We start from the raw sequence: 27,946 nt of genomic DNA, 5'->3' as shown, positions 1-27,946 counted from the left end.
GGTTACAGTTTAACGACCTTTTTGGGGTGTTGGCACACGGACGGATGTTCAGAGACACTCCACCACCAATGATCAGTCAAGGCTGGGTTTACACGCGCATGTGGGGGTAGTATTTTATCGTACTGCTAGAAAGAAGAGTAAAATCCACTGTTAAGTGATTTTACGTTTAATATTTGCCTCGTTTAAATGCACCAAATTTGAGTTGGTGGAGTTAATTACTTTTTTCCACGACAAAACCTGGAGGTCCTGACGAGGTAAGAAGCGCATACATTTCCTTTAAGTGTTTTTCTACGCGTGCATTTCATGCTACAAACAACATTGGTTTATTTGGTATCGCTTGAAGATCTTTTGTAATGTGTGCGAGGCACATGGTCTGTATGTCTATCCTCCATTCAAAGGCTGATGCAACACTTTCGGTTGCCTACATGACGTGATAATGAGTTTCCCTTTCTGAGTAGGTTTAACGTTGTTGTTTTATTTGTGTTTTTGTTTCATTTTAACACATGTCCAGCCACAGCAAACTATTTAAGTCTACTTTATTTTAGGTATCCTTAAACCTTTGTATTAGAAGCTTGTGCATGCTTCTTGCATGTGCAAAACCACGCTTCATTGTGTTGAAGGATGCAAACGCAAATAAACTCAAACAAAACAATGAAACGCGATAGTTGGTTACATGCTTAACGTTGCGACATGTGACATTTGCCGGGCTTTTATGAATGAGTGGTTGCGAAATTCACGGATTTGTAGCAAATGATTTCGTGAACGAGTCATTATTTTGAAGCGGCTTTTATAGATTCTGTTGAACCGATTGGCAAATTTGAATTGTTGACATTGTGGTAGATTGAAAAAATAAATGCTAAGAAAAGTAATGCTAATGCAAATCATTACTAGCAAAGGCATTTATTTTATTGTTTTGTTGTAACGTTTGCTAACTGTCCAAGTCTACACAGGTGATTCGAAGAAAACAGGGAATCGTTTCTCGAAGCGTTTCATCCAAATAAATTGTTCGGACGAAACGATTCTCTGATATAAATCGGTACTCTCAGTGGGCTCGTTTGATATGGCCAAATTCTGCGCAGAACCGATCACCGGTGGTCAGTGCGAGACGCATGTCGGTACCCGATCCATCCCGGAAACACGATTTGTTCAGCGCATGCGCGAAAGTGCGTTTACTTCCGGCCGAAACAATTTACGGATGTTTAAAATAAGTAGTTTGACACAATCGTGCCATACCGGAAATCATTTTTTAATAAACTCTTTATTGAAAATTGCACTTAACATCACAAGACATTAAACAAATTACAATTTGTAATGGTTTGGAGAAATGCACGGAATGAGGGTTATACTACACTACCCTTTTAAGAGTGGAAAATAGTCTATTTTTAATGAATTTTGATACTTTTTATTTTATTTTGAATACAAATGATAATACAATATAAAGTCATGAGTGAGAAATATTTTATATATATATTGAAAAAATATATACAATAGTTTTAATAGTGATTATCTTTTTTTTGGCAAAATATGTCAAGGTTATTATGTCTCACGAATTGTTACCCCAATTTAATAATTTAAATAATTTTAACTTAATATTTTACATTTGTTAGACACCATTTAGTAAAGTGTGTGTTTTATTTTTAAGTTATGCTGTAGATATTTTAGCGTACTTTAACAAATGTCTGTATTTAAGAAACACACAGAATTTTCTGAATTCATTCAATTTATTTATTTTATACATTTGCTCCTTCTCTTCTTAAGTCATTCATTCACTCACTACCTCCCTCCATCCCTGCCTCCCTTTGTCACACACGCACTCCCTCATCTATTCATATACTTCAATTGGTGACTGATGAGAATGGCATTGACCTTTAGGCCTTGTTTATCAATACAGTATGCCAAAAAATGTTTCCTTGTCTTCTTGATACTGAAATACCAGCAAAAAGTCATCCATTTGCTTTGGAGAATTGATCCCTCAGGACCTTTCAGAGGACATTTTGTTGATCGTCCCCGTGCATCCGCAAAAATACAGGCTCTGTCACCTCTCCACGGAATATGTAACTACAAATTTAAATGTCTTTTGATGTTAAGTGCAATTTTCAATAAAGAGTTTAAAAAAAAATTATAACTGCCGTAAATTGTTTCGGCCGGAAGTAGACGCGCGGAACAAATTGTGTTTCCGGGACAGATCGGGTAGCGATGCACGCTGGTAAGAAAGGTGTCCGAGTTGAGTTACGTCCGCCTTGCTCTGATGTCATTCTGACGTGTGTCAAAATCTCTAGCCACGGCCAGGCGCATGTATCGGATTCTTCAGTCAGGCGCAGTTGCTCTCCACCGACTTCGCTGATCAAAAGCATGATGATGGGAAACGACTAGATGACGACAAAGCTTAATGCTTATTGGCTAAGAATGTCCGCTGGTTTTTAAGAAGTTCAAAATTTATAGTAGTTTATATATATTTTTTTATATGTGATAATGAAAACACCTAAGTAAAATCGTATACTAGAAAGGGATGTTTTAAATAAATAGCCTAATTAGGGCATATGATTTATTTGTTTTGTTTTGTTTTAATTATTACTTGTTTAAGTCCTATTTGTTGTCATTTTTACTTTATTATATTTTATGTTGGTGTAAATTTTTATTCAACAACATTATCCATGAAATAAATAAGCCAATTCATCAAAACAAATGCTACTTGCACACATAATTATATAATATTACAATGTACAGCATCTTAACATGATGTGTTGCGTGCTTTTAACACCATGCAGGCCTTTTTATGTAGGCCTGTTAGAAAGTCTGAAATGACTTTGAAAGTCAGAAGGACTGTAGAAATTGACCGCTTCTTCAACAAAATTACGAATTCTAGGGACATTCCTTGCAAAAAGACAAACATTTGTTGTCCTCGGCATTTGTGCAGGCCTGTTTAAATACACATAGTTCCTGGCCTAAATCACGAAGTATAGCGTACAGTGCACGTGATGCAAATTTTGTCTTCAAAATAGTACGCACGTAATGTATGCGCACCACCAGAATTCAGTTACTTCGCGCACAAAGTAAGCATAAGTCGCGGATTCCATTTCTTGCATTAACCACCCGGTGGCAACCGTGTCCTGGGAGCATTGATTCAAGCTAGTAGAAGAAAACCTGACCCCTGTAGGCATGGAGAAGTATTGCAATATGTTTTAATGCATACAGTTGAAAGAAAAAGTATGTGAAACCTTTGGGCTTACTTGGATTTCTTCATAAATTGGTCATAAAATGTGTTCTGATCTTCATCTAAGTCACAACAATAGAGAAACACAGTCTGCTTAAACTAATACCGCACAAACATTATACGTTTTCATATTTTTATTGAACAAAACATGTAAACATTCATAGTGCAGGGTGGAAAAAGTATGTCAAACCCAAGGCTAATGACTTCTCCAAGAGCTAATTGGAGCCAGGAGTCAGCCAACCTGGGGTCCAATCAATGTGATGAGATTGGATGTGTTGATTAAAGCTGGCCTGTCCAATAAAAAACACACACCAGTTTTGAGTTTCCTGTTCTGAAGAAGCGTTGTCTGATGTGAACCATGCCTCTCACAAAAGAGCTCTCAGAAGACCTACGATCAAGAATTGTTGACTTAAAAAAGGTTGAAAAGGGCTACAAAAGTATATCTAAAAGCCTTGATGTCCATGTGTCCACGGTAAGACAGATTGTCTACAAATTGAGAAAGTTAAGCACTGTTGCTACACTCCCTAGGCGTGGTCGTCCTGTAAAGATGACTGCAAGAGCACAGCGCAGAATGCTCAATGAGGTGAAGAAGAATCCTAGAGTGTCAGCTAAACACTTACAGAAATCTCTGGCACATGCTAACATTTTTCTTGACAAATCTACAATAAGGAAAACATTAAACAAGAATGGAATTCATGGGAGGACACCACGAAGGAAGCCACTGGTGTCCAAAAAAAACATTGCAGCACGTTTGAAGTTTGCAAAAGAGCACCTGGATGTTCCACAGCACTACTGGCAAAACATTCTGTGGACAGATGAAACCAAAATTGAGTTGTTTGGAAAGAACACACATCGCTATGTGTGGAGAACAAAAGGCACAGCACACCAACATGAAAACCTCATCCCAACTGTGAAATATGGTGGAGGGGGCATCATGGTTTGGCGCTGCTTTGCTGCCTCAGGCCCTGGACGGATTTCTGTCATCGATGGAAAAATGAATTCCAAAGTTTATCAAGACATTTTGCAGGATAACTTAAGACCATCTGTCCGCCAACTGAAGCTTAACAGAGGATGGACGATGCAACAGGACAACGACCCAAAGCATAGAAGTAAATCAACAACAGAATGGCTTCAACAGAAGAAAATACGCCTTCTGGAGTGGCCCAGTCAGAGTCCTGACCTCAACCCGATTGAGATGCTGTGGCATGACCTCAAGAGAGCGATTCACACCAGACATCCCAAGAATATTGCTGAGCTGAAACACTTTTGTAAAGAGGAATGGTCCAAAATTTCTCCTGACCGTTGTGCAGGTCTGATCTGCAACTATAGGAAACGTTTGGTTGAGGTTATTGCTGCCAAAGGAGGGTCAACCAGTTATTAAACCCAAAGGTTCACATATTTTTCCACCCTGCACTATGAATGTTTACATGTTGTGTTCAATAAAAACATGAAAACGTATAATGTTTGTGCGGTATTAGTTTAAGCAGACTGTGTTTCTCTATTGTTGTGACTTAGATGAAGATCAGAACACATTTTATGACCAATTTATGAAGAAATCCAAGTAAGCCCAAAGGGTTCACATACTTTTTCTTTCAACTGTATGTGTCAAAAACCTGTGTGTACGTGTATATGTCAAAAGGAGTATACTATGCTAGGGTGTAGAGGTGGGCGATATATATCGTCTGCGATAATATCGAGTTTGTTGTGTAAACGATGTGCAAATTCTCATTATCGAGTATTTAAATTAGTCCGAAAAAACACGCATTAAAACACCACACATTCAGAGGCTGCAGCAGGGCGTCACATGATTGCTGTTCTGCGCATACACGTCGTCATCTCTCTCACAGGCATGGTAAGCGAATGGCCGCCCGCAAGTTGAACACCGGCGCTGTGCCGAAATCTGTGACCCATCGAAATCTGTGACTAGAGAGCTGTTTCGTAATTATTCACGCGAGAACGTGCCTGGCACGTGAACGCGAGCGCGGAAGGGGAGTTTCTCAACTGTTTACCTGACCGCCCACTCCACGATGACGTCATGTTGCCTCGCGCTCTTGTGTTTGTGTAGCTTATGTGCGAAGCCGACTTCTGGAGAAACAGAAGCGCCGACTGAATACTGCACAACAAGCTCTTTCATTTAAAAGACAAGACCCGAGTACATTCTGTATTATCATGACGGATTTGTCTTGGCTCATAATTTGAACTAAATCTACATGTGAACAGTGAGCAGTTTGCCTATAATGTTCTATAAAGTTTCAGAATCTGTCCATGCCAGTGTGTGCTTTAATAATAGTGACTATAGTTTATTTGTCTGTAAATTGTGGACCTTGTTTACTTTGATGTCATTTGTTAACAAATGTATATTATATTATTTAAGATAATCTGATTTGGAAGTGCACCTTTTGGGCAGATTTTCCTTTTTATTTTTGTGCAATCTTTGTACTGGGCAGTACTTGAAGTTAGGTATTTGTTCAATAAGGCCATAGGTGGTAAGGCAATAAGGCCCTAAGGACACATGGTTGTGTGCAATATGTTACAGATCAGAGTACTTTATTTACAGATGCCAGAGGTGGGGGACTCGAGTCACATGACTTGACTCGAGTCACAATTTTCAGGACTTGCGACTTGCTTGATTGAAGTAAGAAAATGACTTGACTTGACTTTGACTTGAGAGCAGGTGACTTGAGACTTGACTTGACTTTAAATGGAAGACTCGACAATGACTTGAACTTTGTAAAGTAACGAAATTACCTAAAATAATTATTGTGACTCGGCAGCACTACAGCGCCTGTGCCTTTAACGCTGCTCAACTCAAACCGCGCCAAACAAGGTGAAACAGCCAATTACTGTAGAGCAGTTACGATAGAGAGGAAACTGCGCATGCGCCTGGCGGCTTGAAACAGTTGTGGCCGTTACAATGGCGGACAACAGTCGAGCTCCACAGTCACGTTTGGCTATAAGGACTTTGAACTGGACCGTGAAAATAAAAAATTATTTGCCAGATGCAGAGCATGCAACGCGAGGATTTCTGACGCGACAACCACAACGTCGAATTTCATCCGACATTATAAGAACCACAAGGAAAGGTTACAAAGTAATTTCTTTATAGTCAGTGTAATAAAACGATTACTAATATAATGAATTAATCGTTTCTGTTTGTCATAATTTTGCTTTGGTTGTTTTTTATCATTAGAAAAGTGATAATCGATCATCACTTGTAGTACATCTCATCTCATAAGGTGATGAATTGGGGAATCTGGCTATAATGGCGTAGCCCGAATTGTTATGTTCTTAAAACATTAAAATCATCTTAAAATAAAGAAGGGCTTCTCTGTATTACATGTAGGCGAATGTCTATATTAAATGTGCGCATGTTCAAGTGTTTGTGTTGACTGCGTGTGGAAACTGAATAGCAGCTCTCTTATATACTGCATGACTGGCTAACATGGACGCGCCGGTGAGATCACTTGAACTTAAAAAAACTCTTTAAAAACTTTTCGGTCATACTGACGAGAATAATTTCATAGTTCGAATCTGTTAAATGTCTAAAAAAAATTTATACTCACAATAACAGCAAAACGTTTTGTGCTGTAAAATAATGAAACCAGTTCAAATAGAAAACAAATATTCTCAGATTATATATTACGTATGAAACGTGCATACTGCGTGTCCACCGCAGAGATGACGATTAAGCATCATAACTTCATCACTGGGCTATATTAACATACATTTTATTTATATTCTACCGAAATGAAAAAGATTCGTTCATTTTGATAAACAAGATTCAATACCGAAGTCAATAAAATGATCCGGGATTCCCATCAATAGATGCAAATTCCCTATAGGCCTACTGTTCACATTAATGGACAGCACAAGTATTACAGCATCATATACTTAAAACATACAATAGTCAAGTTTTCAATCACAATTCTTAGTTTATAAGCTTCATAGCCTGTATAAATGCATTCTCTCAAGATACAAGTATTTCCATTTCTGTGTAGACGTTGCAATTAAATTGAATTAGATTTTATTATACATTTCAGACTGGATTTCTTTTGTGTAAGCAACACTTTTATTTTCAGATATTAATGTTGCACAGATATGCATATAATTCATATATAGCAATGTGAATACGATACATAATGTATGTATATAAGTTCATCTTTTCTGTGCAAAAATAAACATGTATCTAAAAAATTAACCTCTGTTTATTTTAGTACTGCGACTTGACTTGAAACTTATCAGGACTTGACTTGACTTGCTTAGGGTGAACCCTTGACTTGACTTGACTTGCTTGATTTGTCTAAACTGTGACTCGAGACTTGACTCGAGACTTGATAGTTAAGACTTGAGACTTGCTTGGACTTGGCCATATGTGACTTGTTCCCATCTCTGACAGATGCTATTTGTTCATTATTATTATTATTTCATCTTGCTTGTATGCTGCACAATTTACATTACAGCAGAGGTGTACAACTGAATGTTTACTCAGAGTTTGATGTTCTTACACTAGTTCAATTAGTATTTTGTATGTCTTTGAATTGTTTTTACTTCAATACTTACATGTTAAAGAAAATAAATAAGCAATGTTTTCATTTTACATTGTGCCCATTATTATCATCAGTTATGAATTAACTCTTTTTTTTAAATCTATTTAAATTGCCTTTTTAAATCACATTTTTAATGGATATCGTGTAATTATCGTTATCGTTAAAATCACCAAAAATATCTAGATAATATTTTTTGTCCATATCGCCCACCCCTACTAGGGTGTCCTTTCAGCTTTATGTAAAAATGAGGTATGTCACAATCTTAATGAGAAAGTTCTGAAATTGACAGGTTGTTTTTGTAGTTCTTATGTCAAAGGTTGAAATAAAATTTGATTTCTTAATTTAAGACCCCGGTCGAGGTCATCGGGCGGTGGAAGGAATACTTCGAGGATCTCCTCAATCCCGCCGTCACGTCTTCCATTGAGGAAGCAGAGGCCGAGGGCTCAGAGGCGGACTCGCCCATCACCCGGGATGAAGTCACCGAGGTAGTCAAGAAACTCCTCGGTGGCAGGGCACCGGGGGTGGATGAGATCCGTCCTGAGTACCTCAAGTCTCTGGATTTTGTGGGGCTGTCTTGGCTGACACGCCTCTGCAGCATCGCGTGCCGGTCGGGGACAGTGCCCTTGGACTGGCAGACCGGGGTGGTGGTCCCTCTTTTTAAGAAGGGGGACCGGAGGGTGTGCTCCAACTACCGGGGATCACACTTCTCAGCCTCCCCGGGAAAGTCTATGCCAGGGTACTGGAGAGGAGAATCCGGCCGATAGTAGAACCTCGGATTCAGGAGGAACAGTGTGGTTTCCGTCCCGGTCGTGGAACACTGGACCAGCTCTATACCCTCTTCAGGGTGCTGGAGGGTTCATGGGAGTTTGCCCAACCAATCCACATGTGTTTTGTGGATTTGGAGAAGGCATTCGACTGTGTCCCTCGCAGCATCTTGTGGAGGGTGCTCCGGGAGTATGGGATTCGGGACCCTTTGCTAAGGGCCATCCGGTCCCTGTACGACCGGAGCAGGAGCTTGGTTCGCATTGCCGGCAGTAAGTCAGACTTGTTTCCGGTGCATGTTGGACTCCGGCAGGGCTGCCCTTTGTCGCCGGTTCTGTTCATAATTTTTATGGACAGAATTTCTAGGCGCAGCCAGGGGCCGGAGGGTGTCGGGTTTGGTGACCACACGATTGCATCTCTGCTCTTTGCGGATGATGTCATCGTGCTGGCCCCATCAGACCAGGACCTTCAGCATGCACTGGGACGGTTTGCAGCCGAGTGTGAAGCGGCTGGGATGAGAATCAGCACCTCCAAATCTGAGGCCATGGTTCTCAGCCGGAAAAGGGTGGCTTGCTCACTTCAGGTAGGTGGAGAGTTCCTGCCTCAAGTGGAGGAGTTCAAGTATCTGGGGGTCTTGTTCAGGAGTGAGGGAAGGATGGAGCGGGAGATTGACAGACGGATCAGTGCAGCTTCTGCAGTAATGCAGTCGCTGTACCGGTCTGTCGTGGTGAAGAAGGAGCTGAGCCGCAAAGCGAAGCTCTCGATTTACCGGTCAATCTACGTTCCTACTCTCACCTATGGTCATGAGCTGTGGGTCATGACCGAAAGGACAAGATCCCGGATACAGGCGGCCGAAATGAGCTTTCTCCGCAGGGTGGCCGGGCGATCCCTTAGAGATAGGGTGAGAAGCTCGGTCACTCGGGAGGAGCTCAGAGTAGATCCGCTGCTCCTCCACATCGAGAGGGGCCAGCTGAGGTGGCTCGGGCATCTTTTCCGGATGCCCCCTGGACGCCTTCCCGGTAAGGTGTTCCGGGCATGTCCCACCGGGAGAAGACCCCGGGGAAGACCTAGGACACGCTGGAGGGACTATGTCTCCCGGCTGGCCTGGGAACGCCTCGGTGTCCCCCCGGAAGAGCTGGAGGAAGTGGCTAGGGAGAGGGAAGTCTGGGCATCCCTGCTTAGACTGCTGCCCCCGCGACCCGGCCCCGGATAAGCGGTAGAAAATGGATGGATGGATGGAATTTAAGACCCCCTTTAACATCTTTGTGTCTGTACTACTTCAAAAAGTTTTTGTATTTCTGTATGTGGAGTGCAGATGTGGAACAGATGAAGTCTAGTGATCAAGCAGTCTCCAAATATCAGCCAGTTTAAAAAGCAGTACAAAAATATGGTTTTTATAAGATAAGAAGGGGTTTGAATAGGTGTTAAAAGCCATTTTTCATTTATTGTGTTGTTGTTTTATGTTTCTTTATTTGTTTGTTTTTTGTGTCTTTTTGTTTTGTTTTGTTTTTTGACAACTTTACGGTATATACATGTAACTATGTGGGTTATTGGATTTTTTTGTTGTTGTATTGGGATAAAAACAAATATTGTATTTTATTTATCGATATAGATTTATGAAAGTATTACAGAGATAATATGAGGATCATAATTGAGTATTGGACAAGGGGGTATGACTATATAAGATGTTGCTTCTTCCTACTTCCTATATGGATATCCATATGTAGATTATTTTGTTATTTTATTGTTTATTAGCTAAAATTTTACTATGTTTACATGTTCAAAATAAAGCATCATATCGCACACCCCTAACACCAACATGAAAACCTCATCCCAACTGTGAAATATGGTGGAGGGGGCATCATGGTTTGGGGCTGCTTTGCTGCCTCAGGCCCTGGACGGATTTCTGTCATCGATGGAAAAATGAATTCCAAAGTTTATCAAGACATTTTGCAGGAAAACTTAAGACCATCTGTCCGCCAACTGAATCTTAACAGAGGATGGACGATGCAACAGGACAACGACCCAAAGCATAGAAGTAAATCAACAACAGAATGGCTTCAACAGAAGAAAATACGCCTTCTGGAGTGGCCCAGTCAGAGTCCTGACCTCAACCCGATTGAGATGCTGTGGCATGACCTCAAGAGAGCGATTCACACCAGACATCCCAAGAATATTGCTGAACTGAAACACTTTTGTAAAGAGGAATGGTCCAAAATTTCTCCTGACCGTTGTGCAGGTCTGATCTGCAACTATAGGAAACGTTTGGTTGAGGTTATTGCTGCCAAAGGAGGGTCAACCAGTTATTAAACCCAAAGGCTCACATACTTTTTCCACCCGGCACTATGAATGTTTACATGTTGTGTTCAATAAAAACATGAAAACGTATAATGTTTGTGCGGTATTAGTTTAAGCAGACTGTGTTTCTCTATTGTTGTGACTTAGATGAAGATCAGAACACATTTTATGATGAATTTATGAAGAAATCCAAGTAAGCCAAAGGGTTCACATACTTTTTCTTTCAACTGTATGTGTCAAAAACCTGTGTGTACGTGTATATGTCAAAAGCAGTATACTATGCTAGGGTGTGCTTTCAGCTTTATGTAAAAAAGATGTATGCCACAATCTTAATGAGAAAGTTCTGAAATTGACAGGTTGTTTTTTTAGTTCTTATGTCAAAGGTTGAAATAAAATTTGATTTCTTAATTTAAGACCCCCTTTAACATCTTTGTGTCTGTACTACTTCAAAAAGTTTTTGTATTTCTGTATGTGGAGTGCAGATGTGGAACAGATGAAGTCTAGTGATCAAGCTGTCTCCAAATATCAGCCAGTTTAAAAAGCAGTACAAAAATATGTTTTTTATAAGATAAGAAGGGGTTTGAATAGGTGTTAAAAGCCATTTTTCATTTATTGTGTTGTTGTTTTATATTTCTTTATTTGTTTGTTTTTTGTGTCTTTTTGTTTATTTTTGTTTTTTGACATCTTTACGGTATATACATGTAACTATGTGGGTTATTGGAGTTTTTTGTTGTTGTATTGGGATAAAAACAAATATTGTATTTTATTTATCGATATAGATTTATGAAAGTATTACAGAGATAATATGAGGATCATAATTGAGTATTGGACAAGGGGGTATGACTATATAAGATGTTGCTTCTTCCTACTTCCTATATGGATATCCATATGTAGATTATTTTGTTATTTTATTGTTTATTAGCTAAAATTTTACTATGTTTACATGTTCAAAATAAAGCATTCATTCATTTATTCATTTATCAAAACATTGGATAAAATGTATTTAAATGGTATAATATTGAATATATTTATAAAAATGTGTTGAATATTATCTTTCTCGTCACATTGATTTAACATTACGCTTTTAAAATACAGTTTAAATACCTTCTCAGTGAGGGCAGTAAAAACATTTAATGTCTTACATTTTGATTTAAGTAAATCTGATTTGTTGTGTCAAAGCTCATTTTGACCTTTAAAATGACAGAAAAGCCACTATAACGAGGACAAGGAAGTTAAGCAAAGGTGTCACAGTGGCATGAAATGGCAGTACAAAGTGTTTACTTTTCAGGGCACGCCATGTTCAAGTGTCACTGTGACCGTGACAAGCGTTTGTTTGAACTCTGTGATCTGAAGATATAAACTTGGAATCTGACAGTCCACAAGCCCCAGACATCACTTTGGATTGCCTTTGTGAACTAACAGTTTGATTGTAAGTGCTCTCAGGATTCAAGAAGATACGTTGAATTTCAACTGTGTTTGTGTGGCCCTTAATGTCTGTAAAAAAATGTGTTGAAGGGGTTCCCATTATGTCCAATAACTGTATAGTCGAATAGGATATAAATGTGGCAATTGCATTGTATGTCAAACTATTTTAGCATCTTGCACATTTGCAATTTTACAGCCTATGCATTATATTTAGGGATTTTAATGATTAATCGGGGATCAATTAATTGTCAACAATTATTTACTCAATAAAACGTAAAAAGTGTTGGTCATGCTCAAAACACTAGGGGTGGGAATCCTTTGGTCCCTCATGATTTGATTCAGAATCGATTCTGAGGGTCAAGATTCGATTTTAGAATCGATTCTCGACTTACTTATTTGCATATGTGTGACGTCATTACGTCGCGTTTTCGCTCAGAGTCAGACTAGTGTTGGCAGTTTATCTTCTAGTCTCTGAACTGTCACATTCTGTATTGAAATGCAAAACTGCCCAGTGAAGCTGTTCTACTTTGCATATTTTCTGTTTCTCTTGTCAGACATTAAAATAAATATAATATAGTAATAAACGCAACTAATTAATACTAAATTTACCAGTGTCATTATGACACCAGCAGTGAGTTCAAGAATGCATGATCGTTTTACAAAATCATCATACGCACCCAGAACCTCTTGTAAAAAACTGTGCATATTGACAGAAGTATATTCATGTTTTATGTTTTAAAAGTTAGTGATTGGTTTTGGGAAAATGCTTTTTGCACTCAATTAGTACTTTTTGCACATACAATAAGTATGAATTATGCGCTGCTCTTACCTTCCGCTCACTGCAGAGAATAGACAGAGAAAGACCATTCTAAATGTATTTTGTTTATCTTGCAGTTTAGTCCAAGGGGGCTGGATCAGTTTCTCTATCTTTACTGCTCTTGTGACGTGTCTCTCTATAAACTGTCCGGACCCGCGAATGACTTCTGCCTTTTTTGTTTACCTCAAGCGAGCATAAAAACTTTTTTGTGAATTAAGGGTTTTTCATTTGAAATGTGCTGTTTCCATCACTCATAATCATTGACCTTAACTGTTACATTTAACTTCTCCGCATGTAATATACAAAAGATGTTTTCATTTGAGACATGCGAGTCTCAACTGCAGGACCGCAGCCGATTAAACTTGTGACACATCATAGACATTCAAGAGTAAGCCTGCTTTTCCGAATTCTCCAAAATGTATGTGATATGCACATTAATATACACTTATGATAACAAAATATCATATTTTCCTACGCGGACACATGCAAGGAAATTAATTTGTCTCACATGCAACTGTTCCAGAATCTGCATCCAAGTTGGTGTGTGATTATTAAAATAAATAATTTGATCATATTATCCATTACATTGACTTATTTTACACTGCCGCTAGTCTTTTATTTAGACTAAGAAATATTTTTTGGTTCAGGTGAGGAAACTGGGGTTTTGAATGATATCTGTAGGATACTCCCTGTCATTCCCTGCTGTATTTTACTGCAGCAGAGGAATATTGCAGTAGGAGTAGTAAACGAGTACTCGATTAATTGATTGTTTATTTGAATGAAGATCGATTATGGCAATTTGTATAAATTGACATCCCTTATTACATCACATACATTTTATGTACAATTTCTTTAAGAAATCTTTTGTTAATGATATAATTCACCCAAAAATGAAAATTTACTGGGTGATTCTCATGAAATGTTTCAAGATGTCAAACGTGATTTTCTTGAAGTGGTCATATTGCGTGAATACGTTTTTTTCTGTGTGTTATAAGTTGCCCATTCATGTATTAGACACGTAAAAATTTAAGTGTTGGAACAAAAGATGCATTCTATCTAAAAGCGAATGGTCACCCAGACCTGCCTGAAACGCCTCGTGTAACCACACCTCCACAAATCTACGTCAGTTCGTGGTATGATTTGTCTTAGAACGCCCAAATCTATACGCAAAGAAGGGGGGCGTACTTGTAAATCTCATTGTATCGTCGCCGCCGCAGCTATGTCGTGGAGACGCTGTGTGCTTCATTGCGAAAAAAAGCCTCTTTGTTTGCCCTTCCTAAGATGAGAAAACTAAAAACGATAGTTAAATTTGATATACTATACTATTCCAGAACAGTACAATCTGAATATTTAAAAAGTTGGGCAATTCCAATCATTTCAACTTTATAAGGACAGTCTGGCGATTCGCAGCCCGTAAGTATATTTTCATTGTAAAAGACAATTTAAGGACATTGTAACTTTGTTACGGACTAATGCGAGTTAGTCCGTAACCGTAAGTTTGCTGTGTGTTCGTAGTGCATGTTGTTTCTTTGTGTAATCTGCAAATGCAGCCATGCACGTAACGTGAAAAAAGACAACATAAGTCCTAATAATCAGTAATTAATTATTCCAACTAGTTGCAACAAAAGTTGTGTTTATGATGGAGTTTATTGTCTTTGTTGAGTCGCGACGAGAGGTGGCGCAACACTGGTTGATCACCATCTGCAAATCTTTATAACATCTTATATAAAAGGTAAAACAGTAAGCTATAGTTTTTAACCTTTTAACATAATATAAAAAATAAAAACCTTACCAATCCTTTACATCCTGCTGATTTGGATCATGATAAATGTTATGAAGGATATGCTTTTTTAAGCATGTTGGACATGTTGGACAAAGTCTACATAGCAACATTTCAAATACTTATATGTATGTGTAGGTAGACGCATTGTGATCAGCTGACGTTCCCAAATTCTTCTGATTTCTGCCGGTACTTTGTGATTGGAGGAAAGAGGGGCAAGGCCATCTCCCAGCCCTCGTTCATGAGATAGACCGCTCAACTGAAGCACGTGTTACCCTTTGCGTGTTGCTCCGGCCCTTTCAAGTGAATATGGATGCGCTCGCTATTCTGTCCTCTTCTTTATGGGTGTGAAAGGCAAATGTTCCAGGAGGTCTTATGCAATTTGTGTAGCTACACAGCAGCATCTGGCTGTATAATAACACACAGGTCTTTTTCCATGACCCACCTTTAGATAAATACAGACATGCAGCAGGTGAATGTTGACGCTGGCATCCACAGAAGATTCCCACCTGCTTTTATTCCCAATTACAATTATTAGTGATTGTTGTGCTTATTTTAGGCTAATGTGTCATATATTTACTAGGGAAATCTCTTTACAAGTCATTAAAAAAACTGCTACTCAACAAACGGTTGCTTTGGTTTTTGGGCCAGACCAAAAATAAATGCATTCCTGGTATCTTTTTGGCTATATTATTGACCCGCCTGGTGTGTCATGTCAGTTTTGGGACTGAGGAAGTTACAGGCACAAAGCAGAGCCATGATGTGGAGTGAGTATGTCCCTCCACAGCTGCTGGTCTACATGTGACCTCACTGCGGGGCTATTTGTGGCCTTGAGGTTTGAATGAGTTAGTAGCCACAGAGGCATCTGACTCGTGCTTCAGGAGATTGTGAACGCCTCCTCATGACAGTATTAATTAATGGTCAGGTTAGAAGAGAGCCCGCAAACGTAACAATTCATCATTGTGTTGAATACCTGGAGAGACGCCGCTGACCTGAATCTAGAGATTGGAGAATCTCAAAGAATCAACAGGTTTTATCTGTATCTTCGGGATTTCCTTGACTCTGATCTATTGAGGTGGTAAGAAAAGGATTTTAAGATTCGTGGTGTCTTTTGGTTTGTTTATGAATTTTCACATTTCTAAATAGTGGATGGTTATTTTAGATTGTCTTTAAAATGATAGAAATTATCTTCCGATATTTCTCATTTATAAGCATGCAACATGAGTGCAGTTTTGTGAATTACTTTTTGTTTTCATAAAAATATACTTGGACATTATATCTTGAATTTTTTTGGTTTATGAAGAAATGAAGCTTATTTTTATGTTACATTTTTTTTGCATATGTCTGTGTAGTATTCATATTTGTTTTAATAAACACATACACATAAGTGTATAATTAAAACATTTTAAATATATAAATGAATCAAATGTTTTATATTATAGACATATATTACAATATATAATCACACATTTTTATTATGGATGCAGTAAATCGTGAATACGCGTTTAACTTCTCTAGAAATCAATTTCAATTGTACTGTATTTACACACACAATTTTTTTTTTTGTTTTATAAACAAATTTTAGACAGTATTCTTAATCTCAATAATGATTGTAATATTTACAAGAATGTTAAAAAATTTTTTTGCGATGCCAGCAAGCCATTTGAGTATCCCAGCCAGCCTGACATGGCAATGTTGCCTCCACCAATAGTGTGAGCTTGAGGTGGGACTACTTGTTAGGCTGGCCAATTGCAGTTGGGGGCTTGTTTGTATTTGTTCGTTTTGTTATTTATTTAGTAATAAAATGAGACCTAAACATGTGACATTTAAATGAGATTTGTCAATTCAGGTCTTGTATATGTTTCTGGATGAACATTTGTACATAAGTCTTGTCTTGTTTGAGCACATGAAGTGACGTTAGTGCTGCGCTTGTATGTTTATAAAAAGATCCTACTGTAAAGTTCAAGTGAGAGCTGCTGTTGGCTTGCAGCTATTACAGTAGCGATGAGTAAGAGAAATCAAACAGGTTGTAGTTTTGGTACCAGGCTCAGATATCATAACTCCTGTGGCTTTCCCAGCAGGAGGTGTATCAGGATCATACTGCCTACGTTACTTACAGGGACAGGTCACCCAAAAATAAAATCTTTGTCTTGAATTATTTACCATAAAGTCATTCATAAGAACCCTTTCTTTTATGGAACACACCACACAAGAACAGTTAAAATGAATGGGGACTGGGACTGTGTGCTAACATTTAAAGTGGATGGGGAGACAGACTGGGCTCTTACATTTGAAGTAAAAGGAAATGGGAGTTTGCTCTTACAATGGAATTAAATGGGGACTGTGGTTTTACAGTTGATGTGATGAGGACTAGGACTGTGCTCTTACAATGGATGGGGACTGGGACTGTGCTCTTTCAGTGGATGGGGACTGTGCTCTTTCAGTGGATGGGGACTGGGATCTTTCTGTGGAAGTGATGGGGACTAGGACTGTGCTCTTACAGTGGATGGGGACTGGGACTGTGCTCTTACAGTGGATGGGGAATGTGCTCTTTCAGTGGATGGGGACTGGGCTCTTTTTGTGGAAGTTATGGGGACTAGGACTGTGCTCTTACAGTGGATGGGGACTGGGACTGTGCTCTTACAGTGGATGGGGACTGGGAATGTGCCATTTCAGTGGATGGGGACTGGGCTCTTACTGTGGAAGTGATGGGGACAAGGACTGTGCTCTTACAGTGGATGGGGACTTGGACTGTGCTATTTCAGTGGATGGGGACTGTGCTCTTTCAGTGGATGGGGACTGGGCTCTTACTGTGGAAGTGATGAGGACTAGGACTGTGCTCTTACAGTGGATGGGGACTGGGACTGTGCTATTTCAGTGGATGGGGACTGGGCTCTTACTGTGGAAGTGATGGGGACAAGGACTGTGCTCTTACAGTGGATGGGGACTAGGACTGTGCTATTTCAGTGGATGGGGACTGTGCTCTTTCAGTGGATGGGGACTGGCCTCTTACTGTGGAAGTGATGGGGACTAGGACTGTGCTCTTACAGTGGATGGGGACTGGGACTGTGCTATTTCAGTGGATGGGGACTGGGCTCTTACTGTGGAAGTGATGGGGACAAGGACTGTGCTCTTACAATGGATGGGGACTCTTTCTGTGGAAGTGATGGGGACAAGGACTGTGCTCTTACAATGGATGGGGACTCTTTCTGTGGAAGTGATGGGGACAAGGACTGTGCTCTTACAATGGATGGGGACTCTTTCTGTGGAAGTGAATGGGGACTGGGACCGTGCTCTTACAGTGAACGTGTTCTAACAAAATACAGTGACAAATATTGTAAATGCTTTTTGTTTTGATGATGTCAAGGAGACCTTTAACGGAATGTAAATAAATAACTAATGCTATCACTCTTTGTATTTATTTAGGTGGTTGGCCCAGCTGTTTGTGAGTGTGGGAGAGTGAGTGTAAAAAGAAGTCAACATGGTTCTTGCCCACATAAAAGGATTTGGTAAGAAGCTACTGAGGTTGAAGGTGGTGGACTGTAGCACAGAAGAGTCTCGGCTCTCTCGATGTCTCAACACTTTTGACCTGGTGGCCCTCGGAGTGGGCAGTACGTTGGGCGCTGGTGTGTACGTGCTAGCCGGAGCGGTGGCGAGAGAAAATGCCGGGCCGGCTATCGTCGTGTCCTTCCTCATTGCAGCGCTAGCATCGGTCATGGCCGGACTGTGTTATGCTGAGTTTGGAGCTCGTGTGCCGAGGACAGGCTCAGCATATCTGTACAGCTACGTGACTGTTGGGGAGCTGTGGGCCTTCATCACTGGCTGGAACCTCATCCTCTCTTACATCATAGGTAAGATTGTTTTCTGACTTTGTGCTTTTACCAAAATTATGACATCATGGTCAGTTTGTACCTGACCACTTCACCTTCACAGGAACGTCCAGCGTGGCTCGAGCATGGAGCGCCACTTTTGATGAGCTCATTGGGAAACACATTGAAAACTTCTGCAGGCTTCACATGAACATGAAATCACCGGGAGTGCTCGCAGAGTATCCCGACATGTTTGCTGTCCTCATCATTCTCATTCTAACAGGTGAGCCAATGAATCGTATATCATAATAATGATGATGTCAGGCGTTTGGACTTGGCATCTGATGTTTGGTACTTGTATGTGTTTTACAGGTCTGTTGGCGATTGGAGTAAAGGAGTCTGCTATGGTCAATAAAGTGTTCACCTGCATCAATGTTCTTGTCCTGATGTTTGTGGTGGTTTCGGGCTTGATCAAAGGAACCATCAATAACTGGAATCTAAAGCCTGAGGAGATCCTCAACAGCACATCCTATATGAAGTAAAGAACAGTTTGCGTTTCATTTTGAAAGAATTACTGTGAAGAATTCTTTCTAATACAGCATATTATAGTGTAAATACTGTATATTTCGGGATATGTGGATGCTTTCATTTCAGAATTTAAAGGTGTCGTGAACTGGCCTTTTTTATACTTTTATCTGAGGTCAACTTATGACATTTGCATGGTTTTTACATAAAAAAACAATAGGTATCCACGGTGAAATGTTAGAGCTGGAATGTCATTAAAAATAAACTTCAACCGCGCATTTCTAATATCATGCATTTAGTGGAAAAAAGTAGTATTTGTTTTTTGTGCTTTATATTTATGCTGATTGATATTAAAATTAAATGTACCTTATTAAAGGTAATATTTCACATAATGATAATAACTATGACTAGAAGCAACAAGTTACGAACAGACTAACTGTTAATGAAAATTGGTTTTAGCGGCAACACAATAATGTGGCCCAAACTTAACTTCTGGTAGATCTCTACAAATAATAAACAACTGTTGGGTAGATTTAATTGAATTAAATACAAATATACAATTCATTGTTATATTATAACCAAACATAGACCGGAAGTTAACTTCGGGCCAGTGGGTGCGTCCGATGAAACCCTTATATAAAATGCGCTTTATGTTCTGAACAAAAATCCCTCTTTAATCTTAAGGAGAGTATTGCTGTAATTAATAATTAATTGTTTGTTTATCAGTTCTTCAGAGATGTTGCCATCTGAAAAGAGCTTGGGTACTGGTGGCTTCATGCCCTTTGGTTTCTCTGGAGTTCTGTCTGGTGCTGCGACCTGCTTCTACGCTTTTGTTGGCTTTGATTGCATTGCCACCACAGGTGAGGTCTCACTTTGATCTTGAACTTATGTTTAAGAATTTAAATGCTAAAAGACAATAAGACATCCTTGGTTTTCATTGAGCTCAATGACTATTAAAGATGATGTAAACAAAATCCACAAGATTCACTCAACCTCTTCTGTACAGTCAAAATACTAATCTTAATGAATTCAGTAATAAAAGTAATAGGCTTTTATAAAATGGTTATTCCAAATACGGTTTTGTAAATTAAATTATATTTAGGCTATGTAATGCGGTCAGCCTTTATAAAGCGGGGTATTTTAAAATGGCGAAGAAGTTTACTCAGCCAATCAGAATCAAGGACCAGAACTGACCGTTTTATAAGATTTGTTACCTCATTCCTCATTAATATGAATAGTATTACAGTAACATTTAGTCATTTAGCAGATTCTTTTATCCAAAGTGACTTACTAAGAGTTTAAAGTTAACAAAGTTACTGGTTTCTAGCTAGCTAGGGAGAACGAGAGAGGGTTAGTTTTTTTATTTTTCATTTGTCTGTCATGTATCCACAGAAGAGATGGGTTTTAAGTAGTTTTTTGAATGTTGTGAGAGATGTGGTTGACCGGACCGAGTTAGGAAGAATGTTCCACCAGGAAGGAGTTGTGAATGAGCGGGAAAGCGATTTACTTATGGGAAGGCAATACAAGACACTGCTGGTTTGCTGAACTCAGGGATCTTGATGGGGTGTTGGAGCGTAGGAGGGTGTGAAAGTATGCTGGTGCAGATCCAGTGATAGTCCTGTAGCAAGCATTAGTGATTTGAATTTGAGACGGGCTTCAACCGGTAGCCAGTGGAGAGAGATGAAAATGGGTGTCACATGAGCTCTTTTTGGCTGTTGGAAGACGAGGCGTGCTGCTGCGACCTGAGCCAGCTATAGCGGTTTGACAGCCTTTGAAGGGAGACCAGGGAGGAGAGCATTGCAGTAGTCCAATCTTGAGATTACAAGGGCCTGGGTAAGGAGTAGTGCGGCATGCTCAGTGAGATAGAGTCTAACCTTTATAATGTTGAATAAGGCATATCGGCATGACCGCGTTGTCTTTGCAATGTGATCATTGTAATACAGCTGTTCATCAAATATGAGTCTGAGGTTCCTGGCTGTTTTGGAAGGAGTGTTTGTGGTATTGCCAAGTTGGATGGTGAGATTGTGTTGCACCATAGGGTGTGCCGGAAACACGAGTAGTTCCGTCTTGGTAGGGTTCAGCTGGAGGTGATGCTCTTTCATATGATTATATTATATGCAGTTCTGTAATGTTTTTCTCATTCAAATGAAAGTACTAAAATATATATTTCTTATTAAGACTATTGAGCTGGAAGGTAGTAGGCACACAAAAGAACAAGCGAAAATATATAATAACAATCATATTTATGTTCATTGCTTGAATTTTAGTTGCTCAGTCTGTCTGTCTTTGTCTCTCATTTTCTGTTTACTGTTTTTCAGGAGAGGAGGTGAAGAACCCTCAGCGAGCGATACCTATTGGCATCGTGGCATCACTGCTTATCTGTTTTGTTGCATACTTTGGTGTGTCAGCCGCCCTCACAATGATGATGCCGTACTACTTGCTTGATAAGAGCAGTCCTCTGCCTGTGGCCTTTAAATACGTAGGCTGGGAAGCCGCGACGTATGCAGTAGCTGTTGGCTCACTTTGTGCTTTGTCCACAAGGTTAGTATTTGTATAAATGACTATTATATTAAACGGCTGGAGTTATTTCTGCAGTCATTCGCGACCCTAGTCATAGTCTGGTCATAGTCATAGTCCCACCCCAAGCTTGCACCACTGAATGTAAATATTGTACTAAATTTCAAAACTTGAAAACACAAGTGTATAGTTTTGGCAAACTGGGGTCATGCCTGAACCCGGTATATTTTAGCAACTCAAGCAAACATTGAGTTGCTAAAAAAGCATTTTATTTTATTACAAACATTGTTTCTATATAAGTTTGTCTGATGTGTGTGTCTCTCTCTCTCTCCTGTAATAGTTTGTTGGGCTCCATGTTCCCAATGCCCCGGGTAATATGGGCCATGGCAGAAGATGGGCTTCTCTTCAAGTTCTTGGCCAACATCAGTGAAAAATCCAAAACCCCTGTAATAGCCACCATCACCTCTGGAATAGTAGCAGGTGAGGACAGCCCTCCTTTTCATTAGGGCTGTTCTATGATTTATCGCACCTAGAATAAAAGTTTGTATTTACATAATATATGTCTGTGCAAATAATTTTGTATTTATATGTATCATACATATACACATACAGTGAGGGTAATAATTATTTGATCCCCTGCTGATTTTGAAGGTTTGCCTGCTACCAAATAAGAAAGGGTCTATCATTTTTATGGTGGGTTCATTTTAACTGAAAGAGACAGAATATAAAAAATCAGGGAACAAAATGTTATATAAAGGTTTTAAATTGATTTGCATTTCAGTTAGTGAAATAAGTATTTGATCCCCGACAAAAACATAACTTTGTACTTGGTGAAGAAACCATTGTTGGCAAGACATTTCTGATAGTTGGTCACCAGGTTTGCACATGTGTCAGGATACATTTTAGTCCACTAAAATCTTTAAGGTTTCTTCGCTGTCGCTCAGCAAATTGGAGTTTTAGCCTCCTTCACAGATGTTCTATAGGACTAGTGTCTAGAGACTGGCTAGGACATTTGGTATGCTTCTCCTTAACCCACTCTTTGGTTGTCTTGGCAATATGTTTTGGGTCTTTGTCATGTTAAAGGGACATCCACGACCCATCTTCACCGACTGAAAGGCAAATCAATTCATAAACTTTATATAACATTTTTTCCCCTGATTTTTTTATTTTCTGTCTCAAATTTTTATGGTGGGTTCATTTTAACTGATATAGACCCTTCATTTCTTTGTAAGCAGACAAACTTACAAAATCAGCAGGGGATCAAATAATTAGCTCCCTCACTGTACACTGTATATATATATATATATTTTAAAAAAAAAGTGAATAAATGTTTTATAAATATATATACATGTACTGTTTGATTATTATTTCCAGGCTTTGAAGTGTATTTAGTTCAAATCACTTTTATTGTCATATTATTGACAAACAGGAATACAATGAGTGAAAATCGTGTTACCATAGTCATAGCAGCAGTGCATTAAATACAATATTCATAATTCTATACATTGTGTATAATACAAAATAGACAATATGGACACTCAGTGGTAAACTATAGCATTAGAACAGTGGAGTCTCAGTTATGTCTGTCTAACCTGGTTTTAATGCTGCCATACTGTTCCCTGATGGGAGCAGCGATCTTATTTAGTGGCATGGATTATTTGTGTCATTGATGCTTTCCTCACCTTTGGGCACTTTGCCTAAAGGAGAGAGTTCAGTTCCTGTGATTCCACAATCCTTTTTATGGCTTTGCGATGATATATTTTACATGCTAACAGATTTCTTTATGATTGTCCTGCTTTAACAACCTGCTTTCTCAACAGCTGTGATGGCCTTTCTGTTTGATCTAAAGGATCTGGTTGATCTCATGTCTATTGGCACTCTTTTGGCATACACGCTAGTAGCAGCATGCGTCTTGGTTTTGAGGTACGTCATAAGATGCATTTCTTTGTGAATTTTATGGAATAAAGGGTTTTGCATTATATTGGTAGTTGACAAATAAACTGCACATGTGTCACATGGTGTGACAGCGAAACATTTGAAAACAAACTAACAATGAAGATAAATCTCTCTTATGCTATTTTATATTATAAACAATAACTATTTAAAATAGTTCATTTTTTCTCAATTTTGGCTAAAGTACCCATCTACAGTTCAAAGTTGAGGGTTACTTATTTATATTTTTCCACATTTTATCATAAGAGTAACCTCTGAGAAAAATTGAAATAACACAAATGTAATAAGTTTAGACTAAAGATGTCAAAAATTTAAATGTTCTTTTTAACTTTTTTAATCTGCTTCTTGAGGTCTGACCCTGAGATGCTTTTTAAAACAATGAGGAAGTTTAGTGTTGTAAGTAACATTTTAGTTAACATACGTTTTCTAATATAAGTTAGTATGTTGGCACAAAATTTTGAATATTAATTATTTATATATTCATTAATAAGAATATAACTTGCACCTTTAAATTAAAATAATATTGAAAAAAAAATTTATTAACTCTCAACATTTAACCGGTAGTGTGGGTTTTCAGTCTGTCGTGGCAACATTGAATACAAGCAATTATCACACAAACTTAAAATAAAAGTTTATTATTTTGGCTTTAGGTGCTATTTTATTAAGGTGTTTTTGATCAAATAAATCATGCTCCCATTCAAGACTGTTGGTGATACCTGCTTAATGTGATGGGTCTTCACGCTTGCACATTTTTTAATTGAAAATGCAAATCTAGTTTTATGTGAAACTTTGTAAACAACCATCTCTCACTCTTTCAGGTACCAACCAGAGCAGCCAAGCGTGAATGTAGAGTATCAGATAGCCAGCTGTCAGGAGGAAACTGAAGCGGACTCCATTAATGACAGCAGCGCAGACTTCCTATCTGGATCTCAAGATCCCTGCACTCTGAGCAACATCCTCAGCCCCAAAAACCAAGAACCTTCTCGTCTCTCTGGCCATGTCGTCAACATCTGCACTAGTGTATTAGGTTAGACACAGTACAAAACGACATACTTGTATATACTATTTACCAATAGAGTGATTCTGTCATGGTACTTTGATGTCATACGGCAGGTGGTCTGCGCAGTGCTGTGTGATGTCAATGTGTTAACCAACTCATTTCAATCCAATATTTGTTTTTTCTTCTGTAGGTGTACTGGTGTGTGTGTTCTGTGTTGTGGCAGTGCATGGTGGCATTCAGATATGGGCTCTTGTCATTCTTTTAGCTCTGTTCGTGATTTGTTTCATCGTCACCATCTTGATATGGCGACAACCAGAGAGCAAGACAAAACTTTCCTTTAAGGTAAACGCAAACCTTCATGTAGAATTTAAAGGATCTCGTACTGTACCTGTTAATGACTTCTCTGGTTGAATAGACATGTATGCACAGCTTGTGCTGGTTTCCAGACTGGTCTGGCTTGTTTGAGTTTTCTTTTAAGCTTGTCAGATCAGTTAGCCTTCCAGCAAAACCAGTTAACCATCTTACGTTAAGTTTTCCTTTGCATATGTGTTGCCCAGGTTCCTCTTCTGCCGTTCCTCCCCGTCCTGAGCATGTTTATTAATGTGTACCTGATGATGCAGCTGGGTACAGGCACCTGGATGCGCTTTGCAATTTGGATGGCCATAGGTGAGTCTTATTCCTTCTGCAGTTCATCACATGAATAGGCAGGTGACAAATAACATTGTTACACATAGAGGGATAAATTAGGGCCATAGATTTTTTTTTAACTTAAATTTGTTTTAAAGTTCTGATTTTTTGTTTCAAACCGTGGGTATATTTTCTATAGCAAATACTGTAGTACAATATTTTTTCATTCCCAGTATCGTTTTGTTTAGGTTAACAGGACTTTTATTTAGACAGGTCGTCGGACCGTGCTACACTGGCTAATTTATTCTTAGCACAGACCGTTTTTGGTAGCACGTGCGACCTATATGTTGCACCGTACAGCCCTTGGCAACAGAAATTCAAAAATGAAATGAGTACTGTTATATCATCTTAACACTTGTGTTTTAGATAGGGATGTACAATATATTATTGGCCATATCAGTGTCGGCCCCATAAAAAAATCAGGCCAATTTATTAAAGCTAATAAATTACAAATCCTTATAAGCATACTGCAGATTGACATTTAAAGGCTTTCTGTATTAAGACCTGTTAGACTAGTAGCTATTGAGAACACTTTTCTGGGTTGCACTGGAAGAACATCTATAATTTGTTTATTAAATAACCATGATACCAGGAAAGTTAAAGCATCTTTAACTAGTGTAAAGTACGCTTGGTACTTGACTTTCAGAAAAAAACTAAATGTTACCTCGTTTTCTGCAGTCCAAACCACTTCTTGCCTTTTGTACCAAAACCATTATTCCAGGTTAAATGAAATTTTGAATGTTGTCAACGTTTTAGAAATAATCCTTTTATTTGAAATTCAGTGTAATTTCATGAAATTATATTCAAAATATTATGATACAAAACACAATACTGGGTTCACAATAAAAAAGCAAGAGCTGAGGGCTTATGTACAAATGTATATTTAAAATCCAACCAAACTATATGTATTATTAACAATGTTATTGACTGAGACCTAATAGTTAAGTGTAAACAACAATGTAGAGACAATTTAATTGAAGTACAAAGTCATTTTTCAGCCTCCCTTTCCTCTGTTTTTCTAGGTTTTTGTATTTATTTTGGTTATGGGATCAGTCACAGTACAGAAGAAGCGTTGAGGAGTAACCATATAGAAGAAAACGCCACCTTCAATCCGATAATCACAGATGAACCTGTACCCGAGAAAGAGGCTTTCATCAGGAACGGCATTACAGTCACGTCAGAGGACAGCGAGTCTTGAATACACAGTTGACGTGCTACTTTTTTAGGTTAATTTCTTACCAGCTGTAACCAAACCGAGCTGCTATTGAACTTCAACATGTCTGCTGCTCTACAAACTATCAATGACCGTTATATGTTACTAGAGCCAAAGCACCTTTAAGCAGCATTACGAGACGTACTGGACATTTACATTTTTATTGACGAATTAATTGCTTTTTTATTGAGGTAAAAGTGTCAAGGACAGCATTACTGATCATAACAGGGTCACAGCATACGTGCCCTAACTACATGAAGGGACTTTGCACTATTGGAACAATCTGTTCTTCCTTTCTGTCCATTTTTTATCTATTTATTTTTTTGCATACTTTTAAGCTTTTCTGTTGACTTTTTTAAAGGGATCTCTAATATTATCTACAATTCTCTTTGTGCTGTGCATTTTTAATGTCAAAGCTGAAGAATTCTCTCAGGCGTGAGGTCAAAGACGGTCGCCACTTTGTGGCAAAGTCATGGTTTTATATTAAAGAAACACATCCTTATGAAAGTGGGAGCTGGTATGATAATATTTTCTTCAGTGGGATTATAACACTTTTCTATGGTCACATTGCCTTACAGTTGACGTTTGGGCACATTGCTTGTCTGTTGGCAGTTTTATGTTTGCATCTGGTGGGATTTTAAATCAATTTTATTAAGGTTTTATCAGAATTTTCATTCTGGATTTGTGGATTATAGAATACAAAAAAATCTATTCGAAAGCATTAATGTTTTGGTGGTTCTTGTGGATTCACCATGAACTTCATTATCATATTGACATGTTCGTAATATCCACTATACTACTTTGCAAAAAGGTTGTTGCAGAAACATTTTATTGTCTTTTTATGTAAACATAATTGGTTCTTAGCTAAAGATAAAAATGAAAATGTATTGTAAATATTTGCTGGTGTTAAAAATAAATTATTGTGTTGTTTGTAAAATAAAACTTCTTCTTTTTGTAAAATTATTTTTTATTATAGATTCACTAAATCAAACGTCTCACCAATTTAACAATAAGCAAAGTTTTACATTATATAAAGCAAACGATTTACAGCATTTTATTCAGCCTTGTGTAATTTGTAACCACTCTTACGTCTCTGGAACACAAAGGGAGATATTTTGAGAAATGTCTTGGTGGTTTTGTGTTCATACAGTGAATGGAGCCAATGTTATTTGGTTCAAAATATATTTTGTCATTAGGGTGAGCAATTGATGAAAGATTTTTAATTTCATGTAAACTATCTGTTCATTAACTATCTGTTAGATCACATTCATTATTAAACAACATGGAGTCTTAATGACAAGCCGTCAGAATATAACACAGGTTAACCTAAACGTTCGAATGAATAGATACTCTACTGTTCTATAGTATCTGATATAGATATTTGGGTATTCTTGTTGTA

The 27,946-nt window shown here is 38.4% G+C and overlaps 1 protein-coding gene across 1 annotated transcript; it reads left to right on the top strand.

The window, feature by feature from the left end:
* Nucleotides 1-41: 41 nt before the first annotated feature.
* slc7a1b (solute carrier family 7 member 1b) lies at nucleotides 42-27,483 on the top strand. The gene is made up of 12 exons (XM_056757235.1): nucleotides 42-254; nucleotides 18,270-18,694; nucleotides 18,777-18,935; nucleotides 19,025-19,190; nucleotides 19,904-20,037; nucleotides 21,496-21,718; nucleotides 22,035-22,174; nucleotides 23,515-23,617; nucleotides 24,466-24,674; nucleotides 24,838-24,989; nucleotides 25,205-25,313; nucleotides 26,357-27,483. The coding sequence occupies exons 2-12, from the start codon at nucleotides 18,325-18,327 to the stop codon at nucleotides 26,530-26,532; spliced, it is 1,941 nt and encodes a 646-aa protein (XP_056613213.1). The 5' UTR covers nucleotides 42-254; nucleotides 18,270-18,324; the 3' UTR covers nucleotides 26,533-27,483.
* Nucleotides 27,484-27,946: the final 463 nt, after the last annotated feature.

The sequence above is a fragment of the Triplophysa dalaica genome, chromosome 9 (assembly GCF_015846415.1).
Source record: "Triplophysa dalaica isolate WHDGS20190420 chromosome 9, ASM1584641v1, whole genome shotgun sequence".
NCBI classification, from domain to species: Eukaryota; Metazoa; Chordata; class Actinopteri; order Cypriniformes; family Nemacheilidae; genus Triplophysa; species Triplophysa dalaica.
The sequence above is the reverse complement of the archived record's forward strand: the minus strand, read 5'-3'. Positions and strand labels throughout refer to the sequence as shown.

Bases quoted from the DNA above. Each gene is read 5' to 3' on its own strand.
- slc7a1b (XM_056757235.1), top strand. From the start codon at position 18,325: ATGGTTCTTGCCCACATAAAAGGATTTGGTAAGAAGCTACTGAGGTTG. The intron at 20,038-21,495 runs GTGAGGTCTCAC...ACTGTTTTTCAG, and splicing joins TGATTGCATTGCCACCACAG to GAGAGGAGGTGAAGAACCCT. The intron at 25,314-26,356 runs GTGAGTCTTATT...CTGTTTTTCTAG, and splicing joins TGCAATTTGGATGGCCATAG to GTTTTTGTATTTATTTTGGT.